General features: G+C 40.3%; 1 protein-coding gene across 2 annotated transcripts in view; it reads left to right on the forward strand.

Moving 5' to 3' along the window:
• ELP2 (elongator acetyltransferase complex subunit 2) overlaps window positions 1-23,852 on the forward strand; it is a 120,451-nt gene that overhangs the window by 45,088 nt on the left and 51,511 nt on the right. For both annotated transcript variants that reach the window (XM_026659236.1, XM_026659237.2), the window contains exons 7-12: window positions 4,834-4,900; window positions 6,466-6,609; window positions 11,582-11,677; window positions 12,883-12,983; window positions 17,016-17,147; window positions 17,964-18,113. In XM_026659236.1, coding sequence (XP_026515021.1) covers window positions 4,834-4,900; window positions 6,466-6,609; window positions 11,582-11,677; window positions 12,883-12,983; window positions 17,016-17,147; window positions 17,964-18,113 — 690 coding nt within the window. The remainder of the gene's footprint in view (window positions 1-4,833; window positions 4,901-6,465; window positions 6,610-11,581; window positions 11,678-12,882; window positions 12,984-17,015; window positions 17,148-17,963; window positions 18,114-23,852) is intronic.

Consider the following 23,852-nt stretch of genomic DNA (forward strand, 5'->3'; position numbering starts at 1 on the left):
CATTTTTCCTACTGGTAAGATCTTCAAGGATTTTGAAAAGATCAGAAGTATTAATCATGAAAGTCTAACTACATGTGATAGCAGCCAACATCCTGGATGCCTCACAATCAGGGTTCAGACCAGAGCACAGCACAGAGACCGCTCTAACGATGCTAAAAGACTACTTTCTATAGCCATGAACACAGGCAAAATCTCCATACTCATGCTGTTGGACCTCTTTGCAGCTTTTTACATAGTAGGCCACAAGGTGCTGTTAACCTTAACCTGCCTATGTGACATAACAGGAGTAGATTGCTGTGATTGTACCTTTCCAGCAGAGCTAAGAGAATGATGAGTTGTCCTCTCTAAAACCCCTCACTTGTTTTATAGCTACATGAGACCACTGAAGAGATAGTGAGACACCATCGGGTTTTGCTGCCAACAACACAATAACTCACTTGTATATCTCATCCTGAACTGATGCAATTACCACCACAAAACTGTGATAATGCCTACAAGCAATCGGCACTTAGATAAAAAGCAACTGGCTCAAGCTAAATCCAGGCAAGACCAAAATGGTGATGGTTGGAAAGGGGAAATGCAGTGAAAAACGAGTGTAGATGTTGCCTCCGCTTTCCACTGAAGGCATTCATTCGTCAATGTGGTATGAAGCCTCAAAGAACAACATGAAGTATCAGTGTTTAAAAATGCTTTCTTTCACCTCCAACTTGCCATGAAAATTTTCCCTTCCTTCCAGACAAGGATCTGGCCACAGTGATTCATGCATTTGACATCTCTGGTCTGGATTACTGTAACTCACTGAACTTGATGCTGAATGTGAAAACCATGCTCAGGCTCAAGCTATTATGGTTTAACATTAAATGTATTAAGTCACTGAAAACTTTTGAAAATCTGAATAGGAAAATTCTTTCTTGTAAATTTGATTTCTCACAGGGACTCTGCAGGCATCCCTTCTGCCAGTTTGGAGTAATGGCCCTGGTTCTCTATGTAATGAAACTTTAACCCTTCATTTACTGTTTTGATCTCTGGAGTGGTGCCTGTCTAAGGGCAAACACTTGATGGACATTCCAATAGAATAAAAATTGCTAGGGTGGCCTGTCTGAACCACCCAGGATCTATATTTGTCAGAGACTATGGTCATCTCTGGAATGGGGTATGAGTATCATTTACCTGGAATTACAGGTATCGGGAAGTCTATGCTTCTAAAAGTCCAGTGCCTCTTGCGACTTGCTCCCAGTTCAGAGCAATATTTGCCCTCCTGTGGAATAAGCAAATCATGGGGGAGACTCATCTGAGGATAGTACTTCTATCACAGGAATGTCCTAGCTGCAGCGCAGCTTTGGTAACAGCATTGAGGTTCTTGACTTGTAGAATCAGCTGAGTCATTTGATCCTATCCTTTGGGGATTAGGAATTGGATGATAAAATTCTTCAGATGTTGGGAGAAGAGGGCATGGAAAATCAATGTGTTGCAGAGAAAGTTAGAGCTTTTACCATCAAAGAACAGGCTGGATTGAGGCCCAAGAGATTCTGTGTACATCAGATATTTACACTAAGAACCATCATAGAAGAATGTATTGAATGGCAGGCTCTTGTTTATTATCAGTTTCAAAAGGCATTTGACAGCCTGCATGGGCATACATTGTGCAATGTTGGTCAATTTTATGGAATTCCAGCTAAAGTCATTAACATCAAGGCTATGTACAGCGATGCAAAGTGTTCTGTAAAGTTGAACAACCAGAAAATAGACTGGTTCAGTGTGGATATTGGCATGAAACAGGGCTGTGTTCTGTCTCCACTGTTATTTGACATTGCTATAAACTGGATAATGAAGTATATTAGCAATACAAACACTGGCATAGGATGCATAGAAGGCAAATGCCTAGAAGATCTAGACTTTGGTGATATTACATTATGGAGCAACACTCCAAAAATCTACAAAGACATGTTGGCAAAAACAGCAGGCCAAGCAGGGATCAAAATCAGTTACACCAAAACAGACATCCTTGAAGTCCAGATGTCAAGCGGTAACATAATATTAGAAGGCAAAAACATCAAGGCAGTAGAACAGTTCCTTTACTTGGGCAGCACTGTCATGGGAGTACTGCCCTCATCGCCAGCCTGGCACCTCCTCCTGGTCATGCTGGGGATTAGCTCAAGGCTGATGCCCACATCCACAGTTTGCACACCAGCATTCTGTCTCTGCTCGCGCCTACGGCGCCTCTCTCAGCTCCCAGAACCTCAGCATCCTCTTTTCAACTCAGCCCTCTGGCTAGGTCATCAGCTGTGTTTTCCCCTTCCAGGGTTAGGTATCTCTGTCCAACAGTCCAGCCACTTCCCCAGGAGCAAAGGGGGGGGGGTGACCCGGGCCCTCCCACCACTCCAGGCCCCAACCCAGGCACCCTGTAAATAGCAGCCTCCTGTTGTCCTCCTGTAGCCTCTGTCAATACTGCACTATTTCCCTGGGCCACTTCCTCATGGCCCCAGCACCTTCTTCACCCTCATCTCGGAGCGCAGCTGCTCAGTCCCAGGAGCCAGCCACTGCTCTGTCCAAGGTGCTTATAGTTCTCTCAGCCCTCCAGGGACACAGTCCTTACTCCCTGGGCTCCCAGCAGCAACTGAACTATTCTGCCCTGCAACTCCCTTTTATATGGGCTCAGTGGGCCCTGATTGGCTGTTCCTCACTGTAGCCTCCCCAGGTCTCTATTAACCCCATCTCTACCAGTGTGGTGCAGGTGTCCCATCACAAGCACCATACTAGCTAATGGAGATGTCAAGAAAGAAGTGACGTCAAGGATAGGAAGGGCATTCACAACATTCACTAAACTCAATAACATTTGGAAATCGAAGAGAGACAGTACCAGACAAAACCTGAAAAATTTCAGCTCAAATGTCATCTCAGTGCTAACATATGGCTGTGACAGCTGAAGAGCTTCCAATACATCATATAGAAAATTAGATGTCTTTTTAAAATAAGTGCTATAAAAGCTTCTGGGCATTCGATGGTGAGACTTTATTACCAACATAGAGATCGGAGAAAGTACCAACCTGCAGGTTGTCAGAGAAAGTACCAACCTGCAGGTAGAATTATGAGGAAGTGTTGGACATATTTGGGGCATGTACTCCGGTTGCCAATATGCAGACTCCCACATGAAGCTGTCAAGTGGTAACCAATTGGGTGCTCTCATTTCCTCACTCCAAGGGAAACCTTGAGAAGAACCATTAGCTGGGAGGACAGAACAGTCAAACTCAACACCATAGAGCAGATGGAAACAGCAGCTAATGATAAAGAGGGATGGAAGAAACTAGTTTCCACTCCGTGTGCCAACACTGGCATGAGAAGGATATAATCTATAATATCTGGGGTGCCCGAGGAAGCTAGGTCTGCCCAGGTTACCATCACAGGATGGTGGGGGCTTTAGGTAAGATAGAACGGCATGTTAACTGTTTTAAAAATCCTTTTTCTTGAAATGCTTTGTTCCCACTGGTCAGTAAGCAATATGTTAGTTTTAAGAAGGCTGTCTGCTCACTCTGTTCACCACTGATCACAGACTCTCAAAGGTAAGAACTGCAGGTGGTGAACCCAGTTGAACATGCTGGGAAATGCAGTTGATACGCTGCGTACTGTAGTCCAGGAGCATGGGCTAAGAGGGAGAATTGCAGAATTCCACCCCAGAAGAGGTAGTGGTGGCCTGAGATCTTAGGGGGCACAGAAAGGGGACAGAGATGCAACTAGCTCTATATTGGGGGTAGCCGTGTTTGTCTGTATCCACAAAAACAACAAGGAGTCCGGTGGCTCCTTAAAGACTAACAGATTTATTTGGGCATAAGCTTTCGTGGGTAAAAAACCTCACTTCTTCAGATGCATGAAGTGAAAGTTACAGATGCATCTGAAGAAGTGAGTTTTTTACCCACGAAAGCTTATGCCCAAATAAATCTGTTAGTCTTTAACTAGCTCGGTAACAGTGACAAGTATTTCATAGGTTCTCTTCTCTGTTGGAAGTTACCTCCTGGGCTTGTGCTATAGTTACTGCCCTGTTGTAGAATAATCATTTAGGTGTTAAAAAAAATCTAACCTGCAAGCTGCCTCTGTGAGTGCTGGTGGGTATAAATACCCCAAAGGTGAGTAGTCAGATTGTTGGATTCCCTGTTATGAATAGACAAATTTATAGTTAAGAACAAAATTTTCCAATTCGGAGTGTTTTCAAAAGTCTTTTCAGTGACTTAATGCTTTTTATCTAGACATCTATGTAATGTTAAGGCTGTGAATTGTAAAAACAGAAAAGCAAAGAAATGTTGATTAGTGGGTGAAGATGATTACAGGAATGTCGAAGACTAGGTAGTCATCCCTTTTATTGGGTATGCGTACATATCAACATAATAAATATAAACAATTATGGTTAATGGCCCTGCTGCTGTTTCACTCAGACAAAATTCCCGTTGAAGTCACGTGTAGGATTGACCTCCGAGATTACGGTATTTGCAGTTTTTTTCGAAAAGATTTTAAAAAGAAAAGAAAACGTTTGTAGGGAGGAAAAACCCCATCTATTTTTTGCCCACCTTTCTTGTTTAGATAGTGGGACAATAACTGAGATGAGATGATCTGCTAAAGTTACTCCTTGGCTATGGCCTCATCAAAAGGGCCCATACAAGAACATGGTATTGGACAATAAGGCCTTATTCTTCAGGTACTGATCATCCAGTTAATAGGAGTTGCAGGTGGTCAGCACATCTGAAGAGCAGGAGTTAATTGTCCAAAGGCATATGTATGGTATGTAAGACTATTGGATATTGAAGTTCTGACTTCTGTGGTGTAATGATGATTTCTTTTTAGTTTCAGAAAACACTAATACTCCATGGCCATGAAGATTGGATAAGAGGCATTGAATGGGCAGTCTGTGGTCAGTATGAAAGTCCAATAAAACATTTAATGAGGCAGAGAGTTGAAGATTGGAAGGGGGAAAAAACCCAACCATCTGATCTCCATTTTTAATCCCATTCATTTGTTAGATCACAGTTCCTGGTTCAGTGGAAGGCTGATGTCTTTGCATGGATTAGATGTTAGGTGGAGGAATATTTTAGCATAGCACTGCCATTTTACTCCAATATTCACTATTCTCTGATATATTTATATTCTCTGATACTTCTATGAAATATTTGCTGTAGATCTGTTTTTAGATGGCACTTCTGAATATAATCTATCTGGGTCACTTTACAGAACAACATTCCTCAGACTAAACAAAGTATAATGCAAAGTAATACAGCAATTGAATTGTCTCAGTTAGCCAGAATACAGGGATGCCTTGCAGGTCTTTATGCTAGTACCACAATGGTGTGGTTATTTCCAGCACTCTGATTGCAGTGGGATTGGTTTGCATTTGTATATTTCTCAACCGCCCAATATACAAATCTCTTTTATAGCCATTGTTTTCTCTGCATCCATCACCTTGTCTTGCCCTGCCTGGTTTTTAATGTGTCAATCTTAGTGGCATTTGAACTCAAACAAATTTGCTTGACTCAGCAACTTGTCCCTTGCCATCCCTGTGGTTCTTGTTCCTGAGAACGGTGAGTCAGCCCCAGTTTATTTTTAAAAATTAAATTAATTTTAGGAACTTCCCTGCCTCCTCTTTCTCCCCTTGTAAGAATAGCACAAATTGGTGGGAGACTCCACTACTCCTCATATTCAGCCTTTGAATAACTGATTACAAACGTTACTCACTTTGTAGAAAATGTAGGGGAGAGGCAACAGGAGGAAGGGACTTCTTAAAATGTATTAATTTAAATGGATACTCAAGATTGGGGATTTATCCTTCCTAAGCAGCATGGAGGGTGAAAAGATCAAGGGTGCAGGTGGGAGAAGCACATCTCAGAACAGTAACTTGTGGGGTTTCTCCCTAAGTCAATAACCAGTGTTTCCTGGACTGGTGAACTGTGAGGCTGAAGTTTTAATATTGTATATCCCAGGATCAGGGCCGGCTCCAGGGTTTTGGCCGCCCCAAGCAGCCAAACAAAAAAACAAAACAAAACAAAGCTGCGATCGCGATCTGCGGCGGCAGTTCGGCGGGAGGTCCTTCGCTCCGAGCAGGAGTGAGGGACCGTCCGCTGAATTGCCTCTGAACAGCTGAACGTGCCGCCCCTCTCCGAAGTGGCCACCCCAAGAACCTGCTTGGTAAGCTGGTGCCTGGAGCCGGCCCTGCCCAGGATATGGCTGTTACCATGTAAGTGAGGCAGGACCCATGAGTCAGTGTGTTCTAATTTGCTTGGTTGTGTTAAAATGTTAGAATGAGTTGACATTGGAATAAAAGGAACAATAGTGTTCATAATACTGTTTGCAGAGGGAAAAAATAAAATATGTATGGTGTGGTGAAGGGTGATAAGAAAGGAAGAAGTTAATCTTGATAAGTCAGAATGAAAAGGTAAGTGACTTAACATTTTTATTTTTACTATGTGTTATTTTTTTAAACAGGCGGGGATCTTTTCTTAGCAAGCTGTGCCCAGGATTGTCTGATAAGAATCTGGAAAGTACAGGCAAAATCAACTCCATCTGTGGAAGTCAAAGATGAGGACTCTATAAGGCTGAAGGAGAACACTTTTACTATGAAAAATAGAAGTGAGTAAAACTGAAATGCTCTCTCTGTAGCTATTCCTTCTTCCAGCCAGTGTAGTGGTTATTGCTTTCAGTAGGGATAATAGGAATTCTGTCTGTTATAATTTTATTCCCATGCTAGAGTAATTTAAGACAAATTCAGTTACAGTAATAACTCTTGCTCCTCAGCAGCAAAAAATATAGTAAATATGTTTGTGTTTTAGAAGCATTGGCTGTGTACAGTGTCTGGTTTATTGCAGAAATAGTACATTGGAGAAAAGTCTCAATAGAGGCCTTCTATTAAACTATAAATATTATAACCATAGCCTATGGTTTTAAGGCATGTATTTGTTCTACCTTCAGTAAGCTGTTTGTTACACAGTCTCTCTCCAGTTATCAGACAAATGTGCGTCTTAAGTTTTTTTAAATTAATAAGATTAATAAGTCTTTCATATTAATAAGATTTAATTACACATGTGCCTTTACAGGTGAAAAGAGAGAATTGTATGGATTTATTACTTCAGTGTTTTTCGGATAATTTAACAGGCTGTGTAATCATATGTAAAGATAAATTATGTCACAGAGGTCATGCAAGGCAGCTCTCAGTCACAGCTCCCAGCTGCCAGCCTTGCAGCTCCAAGCCACCATGGGCGGTGGGGGGCCCCCCCGCAACTTCCAGCCACTGGCCCTGCAGCTCCGAGCTGCCTCGCGTGGTGGGAGTGTCCCCCCCCCCCGGCTCTGAGCCTCCCTTCCCCTTTCGGTCTCTCATCCCCCCCATTGTTTTTTGTAAAAGTCACAGACAGGTAGTCTTCTGTGTTTTCAGTTTTTACTGATTTTTCACTGATAAATTACCAGGTTTTTTATTAAAGGAGTTCAATTTTTACAGATTTACACCCATTTATCAATCCACTGAGTATTTTTTCGGGGCTTATTTTTGTTAAACATTAAAGCTTTATGCGATTGTTGTGTCCTGTAGCTCTGAAATTGAAGCAGTTCCACGGTGTAAAACACAGAACACACACACGGTGGAGGTCGGAAAATCAAGTAGTTAATATTGCACTATGATTGGCTCACAAAGAGATGCTGCCTGCCTATTTCTTTGTGTCTGTTTAGTGTGGCGCTGAATTTAAACAATCAGTTCTCCATAAAGATATCTAATGCCCCCTATCCACCCAGTTACCTCCTTTAGTGCCAAACTCCTTATAGGATTGGATGGACGGGCCTGGGTTCTTCTGGATCCCCACACAACCAGTCCTGCCCTTTCTATGGGTGGCTTCCAACTACCCCCAAAATTTCTTTTCCCCCCTCCAGGGCTCCCGGGGGAGAGCATCTCACTCCCTATTGGCAGGCTAGCTCTTCTTCCCAGGCTTCCTCTTGTCAATCGTTTGACTCTGCCCCTTCCTCTGAGCAGGCATGCCTGCAATCCTTCCCCGAACCAACAAGGCCCCCTGTTCTACATAATGTCTCTCCCTCTGGGTTGCTTAGCAGACTGAGTCTGCCCTTGGCTACCTCTTCCTATAGCTCTTGTGTAGACTTGACCAAATTTGGTCTTTTTTATTAGTATTTTAATGGAGAGCATCAATGATTTTTAAGCATTTTTAAAATTTTTATTTATTTACATTATCAGTCATGGGGAAATTATGGGGTGGGAGTGGGTCAGACAATAGTAGATACTGAAATTCAAAAAGTTAAAGCGTTATAACCATTAAAAATAAATTGTACAATTAAATATCCTTAAGTTCTCAAGCTCATTTTTCTTACTTTGCCTATCTGTAAATTTCAATTATTATTGATGTAAATATTTTTTGTCATTTTGTGTATGGTGAAATCAACAGTTACTGATTTAAAAAAAAGTTATCCTTCCAAGCCTACTTTTAGGGTTATGAATATAATCTCCAAAACGTAACAGGAATGTAACCACTGCAGTGATCTCATCTTGAGTGTGCAGAGATCCTGAATAAAGTTCTGATGTGTGTGCTGCCCTGTTATTTTCAGTAGGTGCTAACTCATATGCCAATGATGATTCCTTAAATGTCAACGTTGTTAATTATTTTACGGCTCATCAAAGCGTGACAGAAAGGAAAAGTAATATATTATGAACATGCACTTTGAGAAGTACTGAGCTATATGTGCATAGGGAGAAGGGGCACACACAAGATGTATAAATTAAGGTGTTTAGGTCTTTACCTAGGCATGGTGGGGTTGCATAGGATGGGAGTCATTTGGCTTTGCTTCCTGTAGTGGGCCTCAGCTTTCAGAAGTTTGAGAAACAGGGCTCTAGCATGAGGCCCATACACCTCACTTAGGCTACCCTCTGCACTGATAGCAGAGGGGAACATGTGCTCTTTTGACTTTAAGATGGTTTACACACCTGTCTGTGCTTTTTCTACACTGATGCCTTTATCTAAAGGTGGAACAAAGACAAGCAATAAATGTGGCATCAAATGTCAGGAAACTGTTTAAGTTCCCTTGTATGCTCCCATAAATGATCAACCATGTTGCTTAAATAGAAAGGTAATCAATCTATTGCTAACCATAATGTGGAAAATGTAGCTGTTAAATATTTATTGAAAGAAAGTATGTAGAAGAGGTGAAAAGTAACTGGCTTCGGTTTTCCAGCCCTTCTTGTTAGTGGGTATAACAAAAGTGGGAAATGTCTTCTTTTTAGGGTTGTCAAACGATTAAAAAAATCGAGATTAATCACGACATTAAAAAAATCACAATTAATTGCAGTTTTAATCGCACTGTTAAATAATAATAGAATACCATTTATTTAAATATTTTTGGTGCTGCGGGGGAAGTGTGTGGGTGGGGAGCACTGTCTCTTTAAGCAGAGCACTCAGGAACTTGAACACTTTTCTAGGCAGCAGCAACTGCTGTCAGCAACACTCACTCCTGAGCCAGGAGCAGACAGGCTTCCCCTGTTGTCCAACTCCAGCTCAGCGGCAACAGGGTACATGGGAGGGGGAGAGGCGGACACCCCAACATCAGCTCCCCAGCTCTGCACAACAGACAGGAGACAGGCTCCTGGTCCGAAGCAGCTTGGCCAGGGATGGCTCCGTGGGGGGGAGGGGAGACAAGAGCACCAGTGGAGCAGGGTAGCGGGAGAAGGGGCACCCTGGCCCTCGAGGCATGCAGAAGGGCCCCCCTGAGCATGGCATCCTGGTGTGCGATTAATGCTCATTTTAAAAAAAGTGTTAATCTGTTTTGAGTTAATTAATCACAGGTAACACATGCGATTGACAGCCGTAATTATTAATTTTTATTACAAATATTTGCACTGTAAAAAAGATAGAGAAGGTAGTGCAATCTACAAGTTGAAGCATGAAAGGGCGTACAACTGTTTAGCATATCTGGCATGTAAATACCTTCCAACGCCAGCTACTACAGTGCCATGCAAACACCTGTTCTCACTTTCAGGTGACATTGTAAATAAGAGGGCAGCATTTTCTCCCGTAAATGTAAACAAACTTGTTTGTTTTAGCGATTGGCTGAACAAGAAGTAGGACTGAGTGCAGTTGTAGGCTCTAAAGTTTTACATTGTTTTGTTTTTGAGTGCAGTTATGTAAAAAAAAATTCTACATTTATAAGTTGCGCTTTCGTGGTAAAGAGATTGCACTACAGTACTTGTCTGAGATGATCTGAAAAATTCGATTATCTTTTACTTTGTAATAGGGCTGTCAATCGCAGTTAACTCACGATTAACTCAAAATTAATCGCTCTTTAAAAAAATTAATCACGATTAATCACAGTTTTAATCACACTGTTAAACAATAGAATACCAATTGAAATTTATTAAATATTTTTGGATGTGTTTCTACATTTTCAGATATATTGATTTCAATTACAACACAGAATACAAAGTGTATGCTGCTCACTTAATATTATTATTTTTTTATTACAAATATTTGCATTGTGAAAATGATAAAAGAAACACTATTTTTCAGTTCACCTCAGACAAGTACTGTAGTGCAATCTCTTTATCATGAAAGCACAACTTATAAATGTAGAATTTTTTTTTTTTTTTGGTTAGGTAACTGCACTCAAAAACAAAACAATGCAAAATTTTAGAGCCTACAAATCTACTCAGTCCTATTTCCTAACTAGTCCTACTAGTCCTAACTAACTCATACAGAGCTCTTCATATAACGAGAGAGAGAGAGAATTATGGTATCAACATGTTTGCACATATTTAACATTTTGTAGGAGTTAGACTTGTGAGCATTGGAAACATCATGTTTATGGAGATTATAGCCAAAATTCATTAGTCTTCTTACACAGAGGTTTATAAAGGGAGAAGTATAACAACATTTGAAAAACTCCCAGATATCTGCCCCTGTGCTGGAGACAGGTTCATTATGATTTCCTTTACATAGGGTGCTAAGTAATTTTCTATAGAAATTTCTAAAAAATATATAGTAATTCAGAGAATCTCATGTGTCAGAGGCCAAATTATTATTTTTTTGATTATTAACATATTATTTTAAAATCTTTGCTTCTCTTTAAATATAGTACTTAAAGATCATATTAAAATATAATACATTACACAAACTGTTATAAATACCTCACATACCGCCTTGTGTAAGACTTGAGCTATGGATTGAGGTCAGAAATATTTTTATAATTAAGTGCATTGCAGTGAGTTAGACTGATTATTCTATAGTTATGAGTATTTCAATTTATGCAGGGCAGCCTTAATTTGCTAATTTCCAACATCATGGAGAGTAGAGTAAGGCTACAAATTACCTTTAATTTTGGTACCATTTCCAGAGAGGGCAATAGGATTGGCCTGTGCATTGCAGTGCCCACATTGGGTGTGAGCCACCCAGCAGTGCAGGGTACCATATTGCAGTTCACTTTGCTTGTTTTTAAGGCTTCTCATTGAATTGTATCACTATAGCAGCTGTCTCTGTATTTGTGAAAATGTGAAAGATCTTTGTTCTTATCAAAATGCTATTGAAGAATAAGCAGTCTCATTCCCTCTGTTCTATGGTAGATACTGAGACAACATATGCAGTTATTCTGGAGTCCGTGTTAGCTGGCCATGAAAATTGGGTTTTTGCAGTTCACTGGCAGCCTTCTTTTTTGAAAGGTAGGAAGAAAGTACATAAAGTACATAGCTTACCAGATAATGTATAAACATGGTGCTGCTATACATTATATACCTTTTTGTGGGCAAGAGTTTCCACAGAGAAGCTATTGGAACATTCTCTGTAATTTTGCAATCAGAACATTTTTGCATGTATCGTAAGGTCCTGCTGTATGGTGTTCCTACTTTATTTGCTGTTGTGCACCATATGATGCTTTGCCTTTTATTGATGTTGCCTTGATAAAAGACAATATGAATATAGTATATGAATGTTTTACATGTAGTACTGGCTTTGTTTGATTTGTGATTTATACAGCTTGTGGTATTTCACCTCAGTTTGTTCAACACAAACTAAAAATAAATTGTAAAGATGAAGATTTGTTTTTAATAATCTCTCCAGAAGATCAATGTTAACTCAAATGCCCTTCCTTGTTTTTCTTAATATAGAAAAATTGGTAGAGTAATAAAATATTGGCATTCTGAAATTTCTTTATTTCAACCTTACATGCATTAGTAGAACTCTTCAGAGAAATCCCTTGAATTTGTCTGTTTTTCAGATATAAATTATTTAAAGCTATGCATTAATATTTAATTAGTCAATGGTAATTGAAAACATTCTTCTTTAGAGAGTCTGCAATTCTCTGTCCCCAGCCATAGCATCAGGGATTTAAAAAAATAAAGGAATAAACTATTTCTTCTAAATACATGAAAGAACAGTTACTGCTTTAGTTTGTAGAACAATGAATAGCATTATACCCCCCCCCCCCCCCCCGCTTTCAAGCAATAATAATCTAATGATATATATCCAATACAATAGACATCTTTACAAAGAAAGAGTTTGGAATTGTGATTCATAATCTTGGGGTCTTTAGTGTTATCAATGTGTGCTAGCTTTTGTTTCCTCTAAATCAAAACTTTGAAAATCCTAATGTGAAAGTAACAGTATAAATTGCTTATTTTTATACTTTCCTTTAGCATAGCCCTGACACAAACAAATATTTGAAACAATATTTTAACATACCCTTATCAGAGATTTGCATTCATCAAGGACCTGATCTTGTTAAGGCTGGTGTTTATTCATTGTTTACAGCACAAATTTTGCAATACAGCAGTTGAATTTTCAGCATATTTAGATTTCAATATTGCCATATTCTGTTCAAGAGCATTCTAATTTATAGTAGCAGAATAATTTATTTTTTGTACTGTAGATGGCATAATACAACAACCAATGAGACTACTGTCTGCATCAATGGACAAAACTATGATTCTGTGGGCTCCAGATGAAGAATCTGGGGTATGGTTAGAACAGGTAAGGGTCAGTTTTTCTTAGCATACCTGTGTAACCTAACATATATTGGGTTTGCCTTAAGTTTCACTGTGATTTTTGTTTTTTGTGCTTTGTTTTTTTAAATTTATTGTGGCAAATTTCAGGTAGAATACATTGCTTTGAAAATGTTTCCTAAGTTATATGTATGTGCAGTGGAATAAGAACTGTATGCAAAATATAGAAAAGATAATGCAGAAAACACTTGTCGAGTTCAAGGGCAACAGCTGAACAAAAGATATAGTACCCGACAAAACTGAATTATAGCTGAAGTGCTAGTGATATCCTTGGTTAAGGTTGCCATTTTAAACACAGTTACTCAGTTGTGAATAACATTCTAATTTTCCACTTTTGGGGCTGAAATTTGCAAGAACTGGTCTTGATTGCAAAGTGAATTCTTTGATGTTTTTACATAAACTGTTAAAACACTCTCTCTTTTCTTCACTCAACTGATATACTCTATGACATAAATAAAACTACATTTCTCAAAAGGAACAAAGTATACTTTGTGATGTAATAATTTTAATTTTTCTGCTGTATGTTTTTGCTTACTTATTTGCAATGTGTGGCAAGCCACAATAAGTTTCTTTATCATTAGTACATACCACTACAGTATTTGTAATGGTGTTTTAATACAGATAGATATGGTTGCAACACCTATATTTAGGGTTCCTTTACACTTTCTAAGTCCCTGTTTTCCGTTACTTATAACTTTGCCAGACTTTAAGTGTTTGGGCTAAATTTTTCTATGTTTTGTCTCTGCTTAAGGTCAATTTTTGGATATAGGTATAGATATCAGCAAAAAGTTTCAACCATTTTTGAGAATGAGGTTTTAGAAAATAGTTGTGTTCTTAATGTTAAATGTTGTTATTATTTCTTTGAAAGTTATATAGTATCTTTGTGCTTGGGAGTAGGAATTTGAAATTGGCTTGGTGATGTTAATCAGGTCAGAGAGATGCCTTTTGCTATCACCATGAAAATCCACACACATCTGGCCAGATAATGTCTCTAAAAATCATCAGTTGCATATACAGTAGAAACTCAGAGTTATGAACACCTCGGGAATGGAGGTTGTTCGGAACTCTGAAATGTTCGTAGCTCTGAACAAAATGGTATGGTTGGTCTTTCAAAAGTTTATAACTAGCCATTGACTTAATACAGCTTTGAAACTTTACTATGCAGAAGAAAAGTGCTGCTTTCCCTTTGTTTTTTTTAGTAGTTTACGTTTAACACAGTACTGTACTGTATTTGCTTTTTTTGTCTCTGCTACTGCCTGAATGCATACTTGTGGTTCCAAATGAGGTGTGTGGTTGATTGGTCAGTTTGTAACTCTGGTGTTCGTAACTCTGAGGTTTTACTGTATTCAATAGAGCTTGCTAGACGTTTACTGCTAAATCTCCGAACATTCCATTTGCATTGAATATGTTCTCTAGACACACAGATGTTGAGCTCTATATGTTAGTTATAAGCTACAGCAACTCTTTTGGCCTAGGAGAAAAAGTGCAGGGCTGGAAGCCGAAATGGAGGAGTTCTAGTTTCTGCTCTTTCACTTATTGGTGTTTAATAATTCTGTGCACTTATACACCAAAGAGGCCAGGTAAGTATTATTTCCACTCTTGCCCTTCCCCATTTTAATGTAGGTAATGGGGAGGCTGCACCAAATCACTTCAGGCAGAGTTAGGAATAGAATCCTTTCTCTAATATGGTAGAGCAAAGTCTAATCCACAGCCACACTGCTTTTCAGAATGAACGTGTCATATCTGTGTATTTGGCTATGCTGTCTATATCCACTGATCCACAATCCCTTTTACAGCCAAACACAGAGCCCAGGAATCCTACCTCCCAACAGTCCATTGCTATCTAGCAGATAGTTGTATAAACCACTGGCAAAGTATGTGGCTAGTTGGAAGAGGATAACAGGCTTCTATTGCCATCAGTTACTCCTTGAGTTCATGAGCAAGAGGTCTGTGCTGTGGATTTAAATGTTTTAATAAGAGCTGGTGAAAATTTTGGACAAAAAGATTTTTCATTTAAAAAATAGCCTTTTATCAAAAATAAAAATGTTCATGAAAAAGTTTTGACATTGAAAATTTTCACAAAAAAATAAGAATGGGTCCTTTTGAACTCTTACACATGAAAAAACTTAGAAAATATGAAATTTTTAAATGAACATATGTTTTCATTTTTTCAAACCGTATAGATGATCCATGTAGGATTTCATATGATGGAATTTGTTTTCTTTTCTTCTGACTAAACCTAGGAAATTACACACACAAACCTACATTAAATGACCTAAAGTTGCAAAGACAAGAATTTAAAAGCTAAAAAATACCAAAAATAAGTTTGACCGTGCAACCTTAGTACAGTCCCCTTACATATATAATACAATAGTCTTCGATTACATGATCACACAGTTGTTCTACAAGTCCCATTTCTCATTCAGTTCAAGGATGGATAGTGAATGAGGTAGAAGATTGCAAGAAGTTCTCTTGTGTTTAAAGAGCTGGACTGAGCAGGAGAGCGGGTTCTATACCTGGCTCTACCACAGACTTACTGATTTGGGGAAGGAGCCCTGATATATGTATGCAAGGAGGCCACATAAAAATGTCATGAGCAACCTTTATTTTGGTACCTCTTAACTTTTGTATCCTTGATTTTGCAACTACAATGTACTCCTGAGGGAATTCTGTGCCAAAAAACAAAATTCTGCATACAGTATATTAAGATTCTGCAAATTTTATTTGTCAATAAATAAATGTGGCAGTGGGGAGCACAGGTGACTGAGTCCACAGAGGTGGGAGATCACCCTGCAGCCCCACCTGTGCTCCTCCCCCCCCCTCCCAGGATGTGGACTTGGTGGAGAGGCTGCACCTGACCCCAACACAGCGCAAGAGCTGTGTGGGGTCCGGATACACAGGGGCTTGTTGGAAGGCGTCCGGGTGCAGGGGCAATGGGACTCTGCAGTGGGGTCCAGGTGAAGGTAGCTAGGGCTCAGCGGGAGGGGGGGGGGTGAGGAGGGGCTACGTGTGCAGTAATGGGACTTGACAGGGGAGGTCTGGGTGTTGGGGCTCAGCGGAGGGGTCTGGGTTCTGGGGGAGTGGGGCAGCATGGGGTGGGGGTCCATGTGCAGCTAGTTGGGGCTCAGTGGGGTGGGGGTCTGGGTGTGGGGAGCTCATCGGGGTGGTCCAGGTGCATAGGGGGTGTGGCTCGTCGGGGTGGGGGTTCAAGTGTGAGTGGCTCAGTGGGGGGTGGTTTGGGTGCAGGGGCTCGGTAAAGGGGGTCTGGATATGGGGGCATCAGGATGCACGGGAGTTGGGCAGATGGGAGCAGCTCCCCTTATAATGACCTCTCCCCCCCAGCTGAGGAGCAGTGGGGGCAGGAATAGGGGGGTGCAGCTCTGGGGAAGGTTTCTGAGGGTGGGTCTGACCCAGCCCCAACCCCAGCCGCTCTGTGTAGGGGAGCGGTGCTCTTCCCCCACTCCCAGCCCATCTGGGACTAGCAGCTGAGCCCGGCGCAGGGTAGGAGCCACCTAGGAAGGGTTGGGTGCGCGGGGCTTGGTGGGAGTGTTCTGAGTGGGGGGGTGAGGCTAGGTGGCAGGCGGTTTGGGTATGGAGGGGCTTCAGATGCATGGGGGTTGGGCAGCTAGGGGATGGTCTGATCCGGCACTAGCCGGGGCGTCCCCAGACACCCTCTCCCCCCAGTGATTTACCTCTCCACTGGCTGCTCTAGGTGCTCGAAACCACATGCCCACGCTACTGGGGAAGGGCACGTGACTGCTCTTGTGGCTTCCCTTTGCCTCCTCATCAGAAAGTAATTTTTCTGTGGGGAAGCAAAGAAATCTGTGAATTCTGCAGACGCAGTGGCACAGAATTCCCCCAGGAGTAATAATGCTCTTTTAACGTGTTTTTTGCATGCAAAATATAGATTGTGCTATGTGGCTGAGCTTGGGGTAGGATTACAACTAATGAAAGACTAGTTACTGAGCAATAAATATTTCACTTTCAATTGTTCATTCAGGTCCGTGTAGGAGAAGTGGGTGGTAACACGCTTGGATTTTTTGACTGTCAGTTTAGCCCAGATGGTTCAATGATTCTTGCTCATGCTTTCCATGGAGCACTGCATCTTTGGAGACAGACTCCAGCTAACAGGGTAAAACCATATTATTGTTTTTACTGTTGAGTAGAAAAATCATGATAAATGTATGTGCACCAAGTGCCATTTAACTTACTTTAAAATGACAGAACCATTCTTTGTCTAAAGATATCATTCTCCAGGATTCTCAGTTCTGGACCTTGAGAATAAGGCATGTTGGGCTCCTCAAACTCTTAGCCTTTTGGTTTCTAAGTGCTGGTCTACACTACTGCGGTAAATCAATCTAACTTACGCAGCTTCAGTTGTGTGACTAACGTAACTGAAGTCAATGTAGTTAGATCCATTTACTGCGGTGGCTACACTGTGCTGTGTGATGCACTTCCGTTATGCTTCTCGGGAAGGTGGGGTACACAAATCGATGGGAGAGTGCTCTCCCATCGATTTAGCATGTCTTCACCGGACCCGCTAAATTAACGCTCACTGCATTGCAGCAGTGCTGACCAGTGCTGTAGACATGCCCTAAGGGCAATGATAGTGGCTTGGGGAATGAGCTAACTTCCATCTGGTTCTGGGCTGTGGTCCAGCTGCCTCCTCTGAATGTTCCCATCTGCGGTTAGTCAAGAATCACTGAGCAGCTCCCACTAGGACTTGAGCCTCTTCAGCCCATGCTCTGGCACTTCACCTTGATCTAACCTTTTGCTGTTTCAGGTATCCTGTTAGTGTCTTCCTGACAGTCAGGTCTGGTAATGGACTTCTGTATTCAGTTCTATGTATTTTGTATGTAAAACGGTACACAGAAATAAATCTATTGCTCCTTTTTATGCATGTTCTCTCACACATATGTATAATTTATGGTTTCTGTTATTTTAATAGAAAGAATGGACTCCAGAAGTTGTGATTTCAGGACATTTTAACAGTGTACAAGATGTAAAGTGGGATCCAGAAGGAGAATTTATTATCACTGTTGGTTCTGATCAAACTACTAGACTTTTTGCTCCATGGAAAAGAAAACACCAGACAGAGGTAAATCTTTGGAAGTTTTTGCAAAGGGATGTTAGAACTCAGGATGGATAAAGCAGTTTGGCGCAAGATTAGAGACAACCTGGACAATGTTTATTCCTGAAGCTACGCTAAACTGGGACCCTTGGAAGGGTTTTGTGTTTACATTTTTAATTTTGTCCTTCAACATTTCCTGTTTTCAGTGTTTGTAAGGACAGGAAACTGAAATCCCAAAATATTATAAGAGAAAGGAGTTCTGGCAGTATTTGCTGCAGGTTTTTATGCTACTCTGATTGGGGGTCTGTAGGTGCTACTGTAATATCAATTATAAATAGTAACATTTCCAACTCTTCAAAAACTAGCAGGTATCTGAAAACTAAAACCTAATCTTCTTCTCACTGGATTTCCAGCCTGTTTTTTTATTTATTTTGTTATTTGTGTAGCATCACTTGTAAATTACATCAGAATTCTTGGTTTTGGTGATTTGTTCTTAAATTAGCAGTTTTGTTCCAGCACCTCTTTTGTTGACTCTTCAGTTTCTGATATGAGAGTACCTAATTAAGTATGTGAGGAGAGGAGGTCCGGATAAGGTATCTCCCCAACATCCTCTGGTGAAGGCTGATGCAAAGAAATCACTTTAGCTTTCTTGCAAGGTCCTTATCTTCCTCATTGTTTTCTTAAATTGCTGCTGGTCCACTAGACCTATCAGTTCTTTTGTAGACTTTTTGCCTTGGATATAATGGAATAGGCATCTCCAGGCAGATGAAAAATAATGAGGTCCCTAACCTCTTTTTTTTTTTTTTTTTTTTTTTTTAAAGATGTAGTGGAGATAGTGTCATGTTCAATTAAGCATCTGCTTCCTTCTCAAGCCATACCAGCACCTCTCTCCTTTGTGTGTTTTTTGTTTGTTTTTTGGAGGTTTTGTGCTGCTGCACTGACAAGCAGATATTCTAAAATGACAGACTTCTGGCTTTTCTGAGGCTGTCTTTACTAGAAACGATGCTGCAGCTGTCGCTTTAGTGTAGACACTCACTACAGTGATGGAAGGGTTTCTCCCATTGCTATAGTTAATCCACTTTCCCCGAGAGGTGGTAGCTAAGTCGAGAGAAGAATTCTTCCATCAACCTAGCACTGTCTGTGCAGGAGAGAAGGGTAGGGTGAGGTTGGCTTATCTTCATCAGTCAACGGTGTGGCTTTTTCACACACCTGAGCAAGGTAGCTGGGTTTACCTAATTTTTAGTGCAGACCTGGCCTTAAAAATAGAAATACCAATGAGAGGATGTGAACTGTTCAATTGGTTAGTGTTCATACTGGACAATGACTTGGAAATGAAAAATGTTTGTTATGTGTTGTTACGCTGATTAAGGAATTATTTTGTGGAGGAATTGAAATATGCCTGTGTTTGACATTGAGAGCACTCTTATCATTATCTCTCTCCCAAAAAAAGGGAAAAAAGTAGAAAAACAGGCTAATACAATTCTTGCAGTTTTAACTCACATAACATGTAGTATCTTTGTCATTGTTTATACTACTATAGTCACATCTTCAATACCTTCCACCAGTGTTTCCCAAACTCCCGCACCTCCTTCAGGAAAATTAAATCAGTCGTGCTTCCCGGTAACCTCATTAGTGTTTTGCACTGCTCTGTTTAGTCCTTCATGTGCCCCCCACTTTGATCATTGTTGGAATAGTTCTTCATAATGATACTTCTCCTCTCTTTTCTCAGGCCTGCTCTACATACAGTTTTTGTACTGATATAACTATTTTGGTGAGGGGTATGTGATTATTTTACCAAAATAGCTATACTGGTTTAGCCCCTACCATGGATTCAGTTAGGAGTTGTCTACACTTGCAGTTATTCAGTAATACCTATTAGGCTTAGGCCTGTTCTACACTACAAATGCTTTGCCGATATATCTATGCTGGCAGAATCCCTAGTGTAGACACAGTGTATGCCAACAGAAGCAGTCTTCTGTCAGCATAGCTGCGTTTACACTGGGGGGGGGTTGTTGATATTGCTGTATTGGCTAGAGAGTGTGTGGATTTTCCCCCCACACCTCTGACTGATATAGCTATGCCGAAAAAACATTGTAGTGTTTAAATAAAAAGTAATACAAAGTACTACATATGTGTCATGAGACTGTTAAGATTGCTGAGGGAGCTTCAGCTTTCAACTTCCTAATTTTTATGTATGTTAATTGTCAACATGTTAATAGCATAAAATTAAGGAATAGCTGTTTCTTCTCAGGAAATGGTATAATGTGGACTAAATTTAGATACCAGGCATGGTATGTATAGTAGATGTACTGTAAGTTGACAATCTTCAAAAAACTATCTGTTAGGAACATATTAGGGGTACTTGTGGCTTTAACTTATTGAAGTATCATTTATTTACTATACAAACGATAGTATATTTTGTATAGTAAATAGATTATACCTCAATAATTTAAAGCCACAAGTATATTTTACTGTATTTTTAATATAGAGGCTCTCAAGCTGCTTAAGTATTTTCAATTTACCATACATAACTTAGAAATGTATAGGATATGTAATGTTACTGTTGAGGATAGTGACATCTGTTGGTGAATTAACAGTTGAGCAAAATACAAAAAATAAAACAGGTATTGCTCAGATGTCCATGGAAAAACTGGCAGCCAAATGTTTTTTAATCACAGCTGTTAGTTGCTTTTACTATGAACCTCTGTCTTATTAACTCTTTAATCTTCCATTTCAGTAAGATCCTTGGTCATCTTTTCAATAATCTCTGTTTACCTTTATTTATCTTCTGATCTGTGAATGCAATACAAAATCAATCATCAGTTATAATTTGTCATCCAGACTTGCACTCTATTTTTGGAAGAAATTATTGAATCATTGCAAAATTAGTACAGAATAGTGTAGAGGAAAATAAATGAAAAGATAAGTTAGTAAAGAGTGGGGAAGGACTTAAATATAACTTTTTATGTCAGATCCTCTTTTTATAAGAGTTCAAAAAACTCTCTATTTTCACTGAAAAGAGATCTTGGGATTTTGCAAGATCTTTCAAACTTCCCATGGAAAACTCTTAGGACGCATGAAACTCGTGCAGATTTTTTTCCACCTTGTAAGCACTTCAGGATAGGCACCATGTCTTTTTATATGTTTGTATAGTGTCTAGTACAATAGGATCCCCATCTTGATTGTGACTTCTGGACGTTACCATAATATTAATAGTAACAAATAATAAAAATAGGCTGATAGCTCAGTGGTTTGAGCATTGGCCTGCTAAACCCAGGGTTGTGAGTTCAATCCTTGAGGGGGCCATTTAGGGAACTGGGGTAAAAATCTGTCTGGGGATTGGTCCTGCTTTGAGCAGGGGGTTGGACTAGATGACCTCCTGAGGTCCCTTCCAACCCTGATATTCTATGATTAACCCAAAGAACACTATATGTTCTGCAAAGTAAGGTGTCATATATGTGCAGTGGCAAAGGATGAAAGCTTTGGAACAAATGACTTCTATGAAATGGAATTTGGTTAAAAAACTTCTTTTTATTTTAAGAAAAAAATTCCTTTACTGTGTTAAACAGATTATTTAAATTGAAATACTTTTTCAAAATCTAGCTTACTTTTCAATATTTGTATTATCAGTGTACTACTTTTTTGCCTTTTATTTCATATGACCAATAAAACTGGACTAGTCAGTTTCATTTAAGTCTAGTCAGTTTTCACTGTCACTTTCTATTTCTCTTGCACTTGCAGTATCTGCATTTGCACTCCAAGTATTACAGTATTGTGCAAGAGAATTTTTAATTAAAAAAAATGTTTCTATCAACACCAGGGTTTTGCAACTCCCCCCCCACCCCCAAAAACATATAAATAGGGTCTAACTACCTAAAAAAAGAAATTTTGCTAAAATGGTAAATTATGCTTTGATGTTCTATTATTGCCTCAGTTGACCTCCTTTTCATCTTTCCTTAATATTTGAAAATGTGCATGGCTTGCAAGTGAGCAATAATGAGCATCAGTATGAACGTACATCATTACATGCCACTTAATACAAAGCATTGTCAATTTAAGACAAAAATAAACGTACAATAAAAACATTGTGATATAGACAGAAGAGGGGAAAAAACAGGAATTGTAACACATTCTGTAAATAATGATACCTAGACTCCTTTTTAGAGGCTGAAACACAGAAAAAAATGGAAGGAAGGGAGGTCTGTTGGATGCATACTACCTAGAGCTAGGCAAAATTTTTCAGCTGAAACTTTTTCCAGTGAAAAATGTAGATTCAGCACCAACAAAATATTTTGAAAACTTAGGTTTGTTTTGCCAAAATGTTCATGTTGGGGCAAAACAACAATTGTGGTGGTTTTGGTTTTGTTTAGCAAAGAATAAATTTTATTTTGCCATTTTTGAAAGAAACATTTTGATTTTTTTATTTGAAATGACTTTGTTTTGAAATTTCCTTCAATTTTATTTAAAAAAAAAATAAAACTTGAAATCAAATAGTTCTTCCAGTGATTGCACATGCACATTCCACTCTTGGTGTGCATGTCCCTGTGCACAGTTGCCGGAAATATTTCCCTCAGTGGTACCTGTTGGGGCAGCTCTAGTGCCTGCTGCTGGAGCTGGTGTAAAAGGCCCAGCCGACCCCAAGCCTCCTCAGTTCTTTCTCACCACCTGTGACGGTTGCTGGAACTGCCCTTCGTGCTTTTGCAAATACTCCCAGTGGACTGTGTTCTCTTGTATTTTATTGTAAATAGTTTAGTTTAATTAAGGTTATTAGAGTTTAGTATAGTTAGATAGGTGTTTACTCCACCTGAAGGTTTTGGTCGATTCCCGGTACTGAGGGATTTGGAAGATGCCTCTCACCAGGCTTCAGGTCCTGTGTTTCCTGCAATAAAACTATGCTCATGAGCAACTTGCACTCAAGTTGCTTAAAGTGCCTAGGGGAGGTTCATATTGGAGAGCGTTGCCAAATTTTCAGGCACTGTAAGCCTCTCACGAAGAAAGATCGTGAAGCCAGGCTAGAGTTTTTACTCATGGAGGCTGCCTTGAGACCTCCATCTGAACCGGGTTGGTGGACTCGACATTGGGTGCATTGGCATCGGTAAGGATTGCACCTCGCTCTGTGCCTGAGTCTCAACACCATTCACCATCCTCAATGCCTAAAAGAGGCATAAGAAGTAGACAGCCAAAAGAGGAAGGTCCCAGGCACCCAAGTCTGCTAGGCAAGGGTTTAAGAGGAGAGTGTGGTCCAAGTCTAAGCACTCCTCTGCAGAAGATGGAACCATTGACTCTGGCATCTGGGTAAGTGCCATGGAGTCTGGAGCCAGAAGGAGCTCCTTCCACCTCTGCAGCAGCACACCATACTGATGCTGTCCCGGTACCGACTGTGCCGGAGGCATTTGCGGCTGCCAATGCCTTGACTCTGTCAGTACCAGTATTGCCGGCAGTGCAAGAGTCAATACTATCAGTGCCAGCAGACACAGGAGAACCAGCAGGATCGCTGCAGTGCTTGGTGCTGTGCCAGCCTCACATACTCCTGACAGCTCACCCTTTGATGGTACCATTAAAGGGAAACACCTGTGATGCTATCCTCTCTGCAGGCCTCTCCACCTCTGCGGCAGTCACTGGCATGATCTGCAATTGGACCTCTGTAGACAGCAGAAAGAGACTCATCTTCCAAATCGGAGATCAGGTCCTATATTTCCCATCTTCAGAACCACTCTTGCTACCCCTCCTACAGATGTTTCCACCCTTCCATGGATCCTATCACAG

Source organism: Terrapene carolina, unplaced genomic scaffold (genome assembly GCF_002925995.2).
Source record: "Terrapene carolina triunguis isolate 2854851 unplaced genomic scaffold, T_m_triunguis-2.0 Scaffold613, whole genome shotgun sequence".
Classification (NCBI taxonomy): Eukaryota; Metazoa; Chordata; order Testudines; family Emydidae; genus Terrapene; species Terrapene triunguis.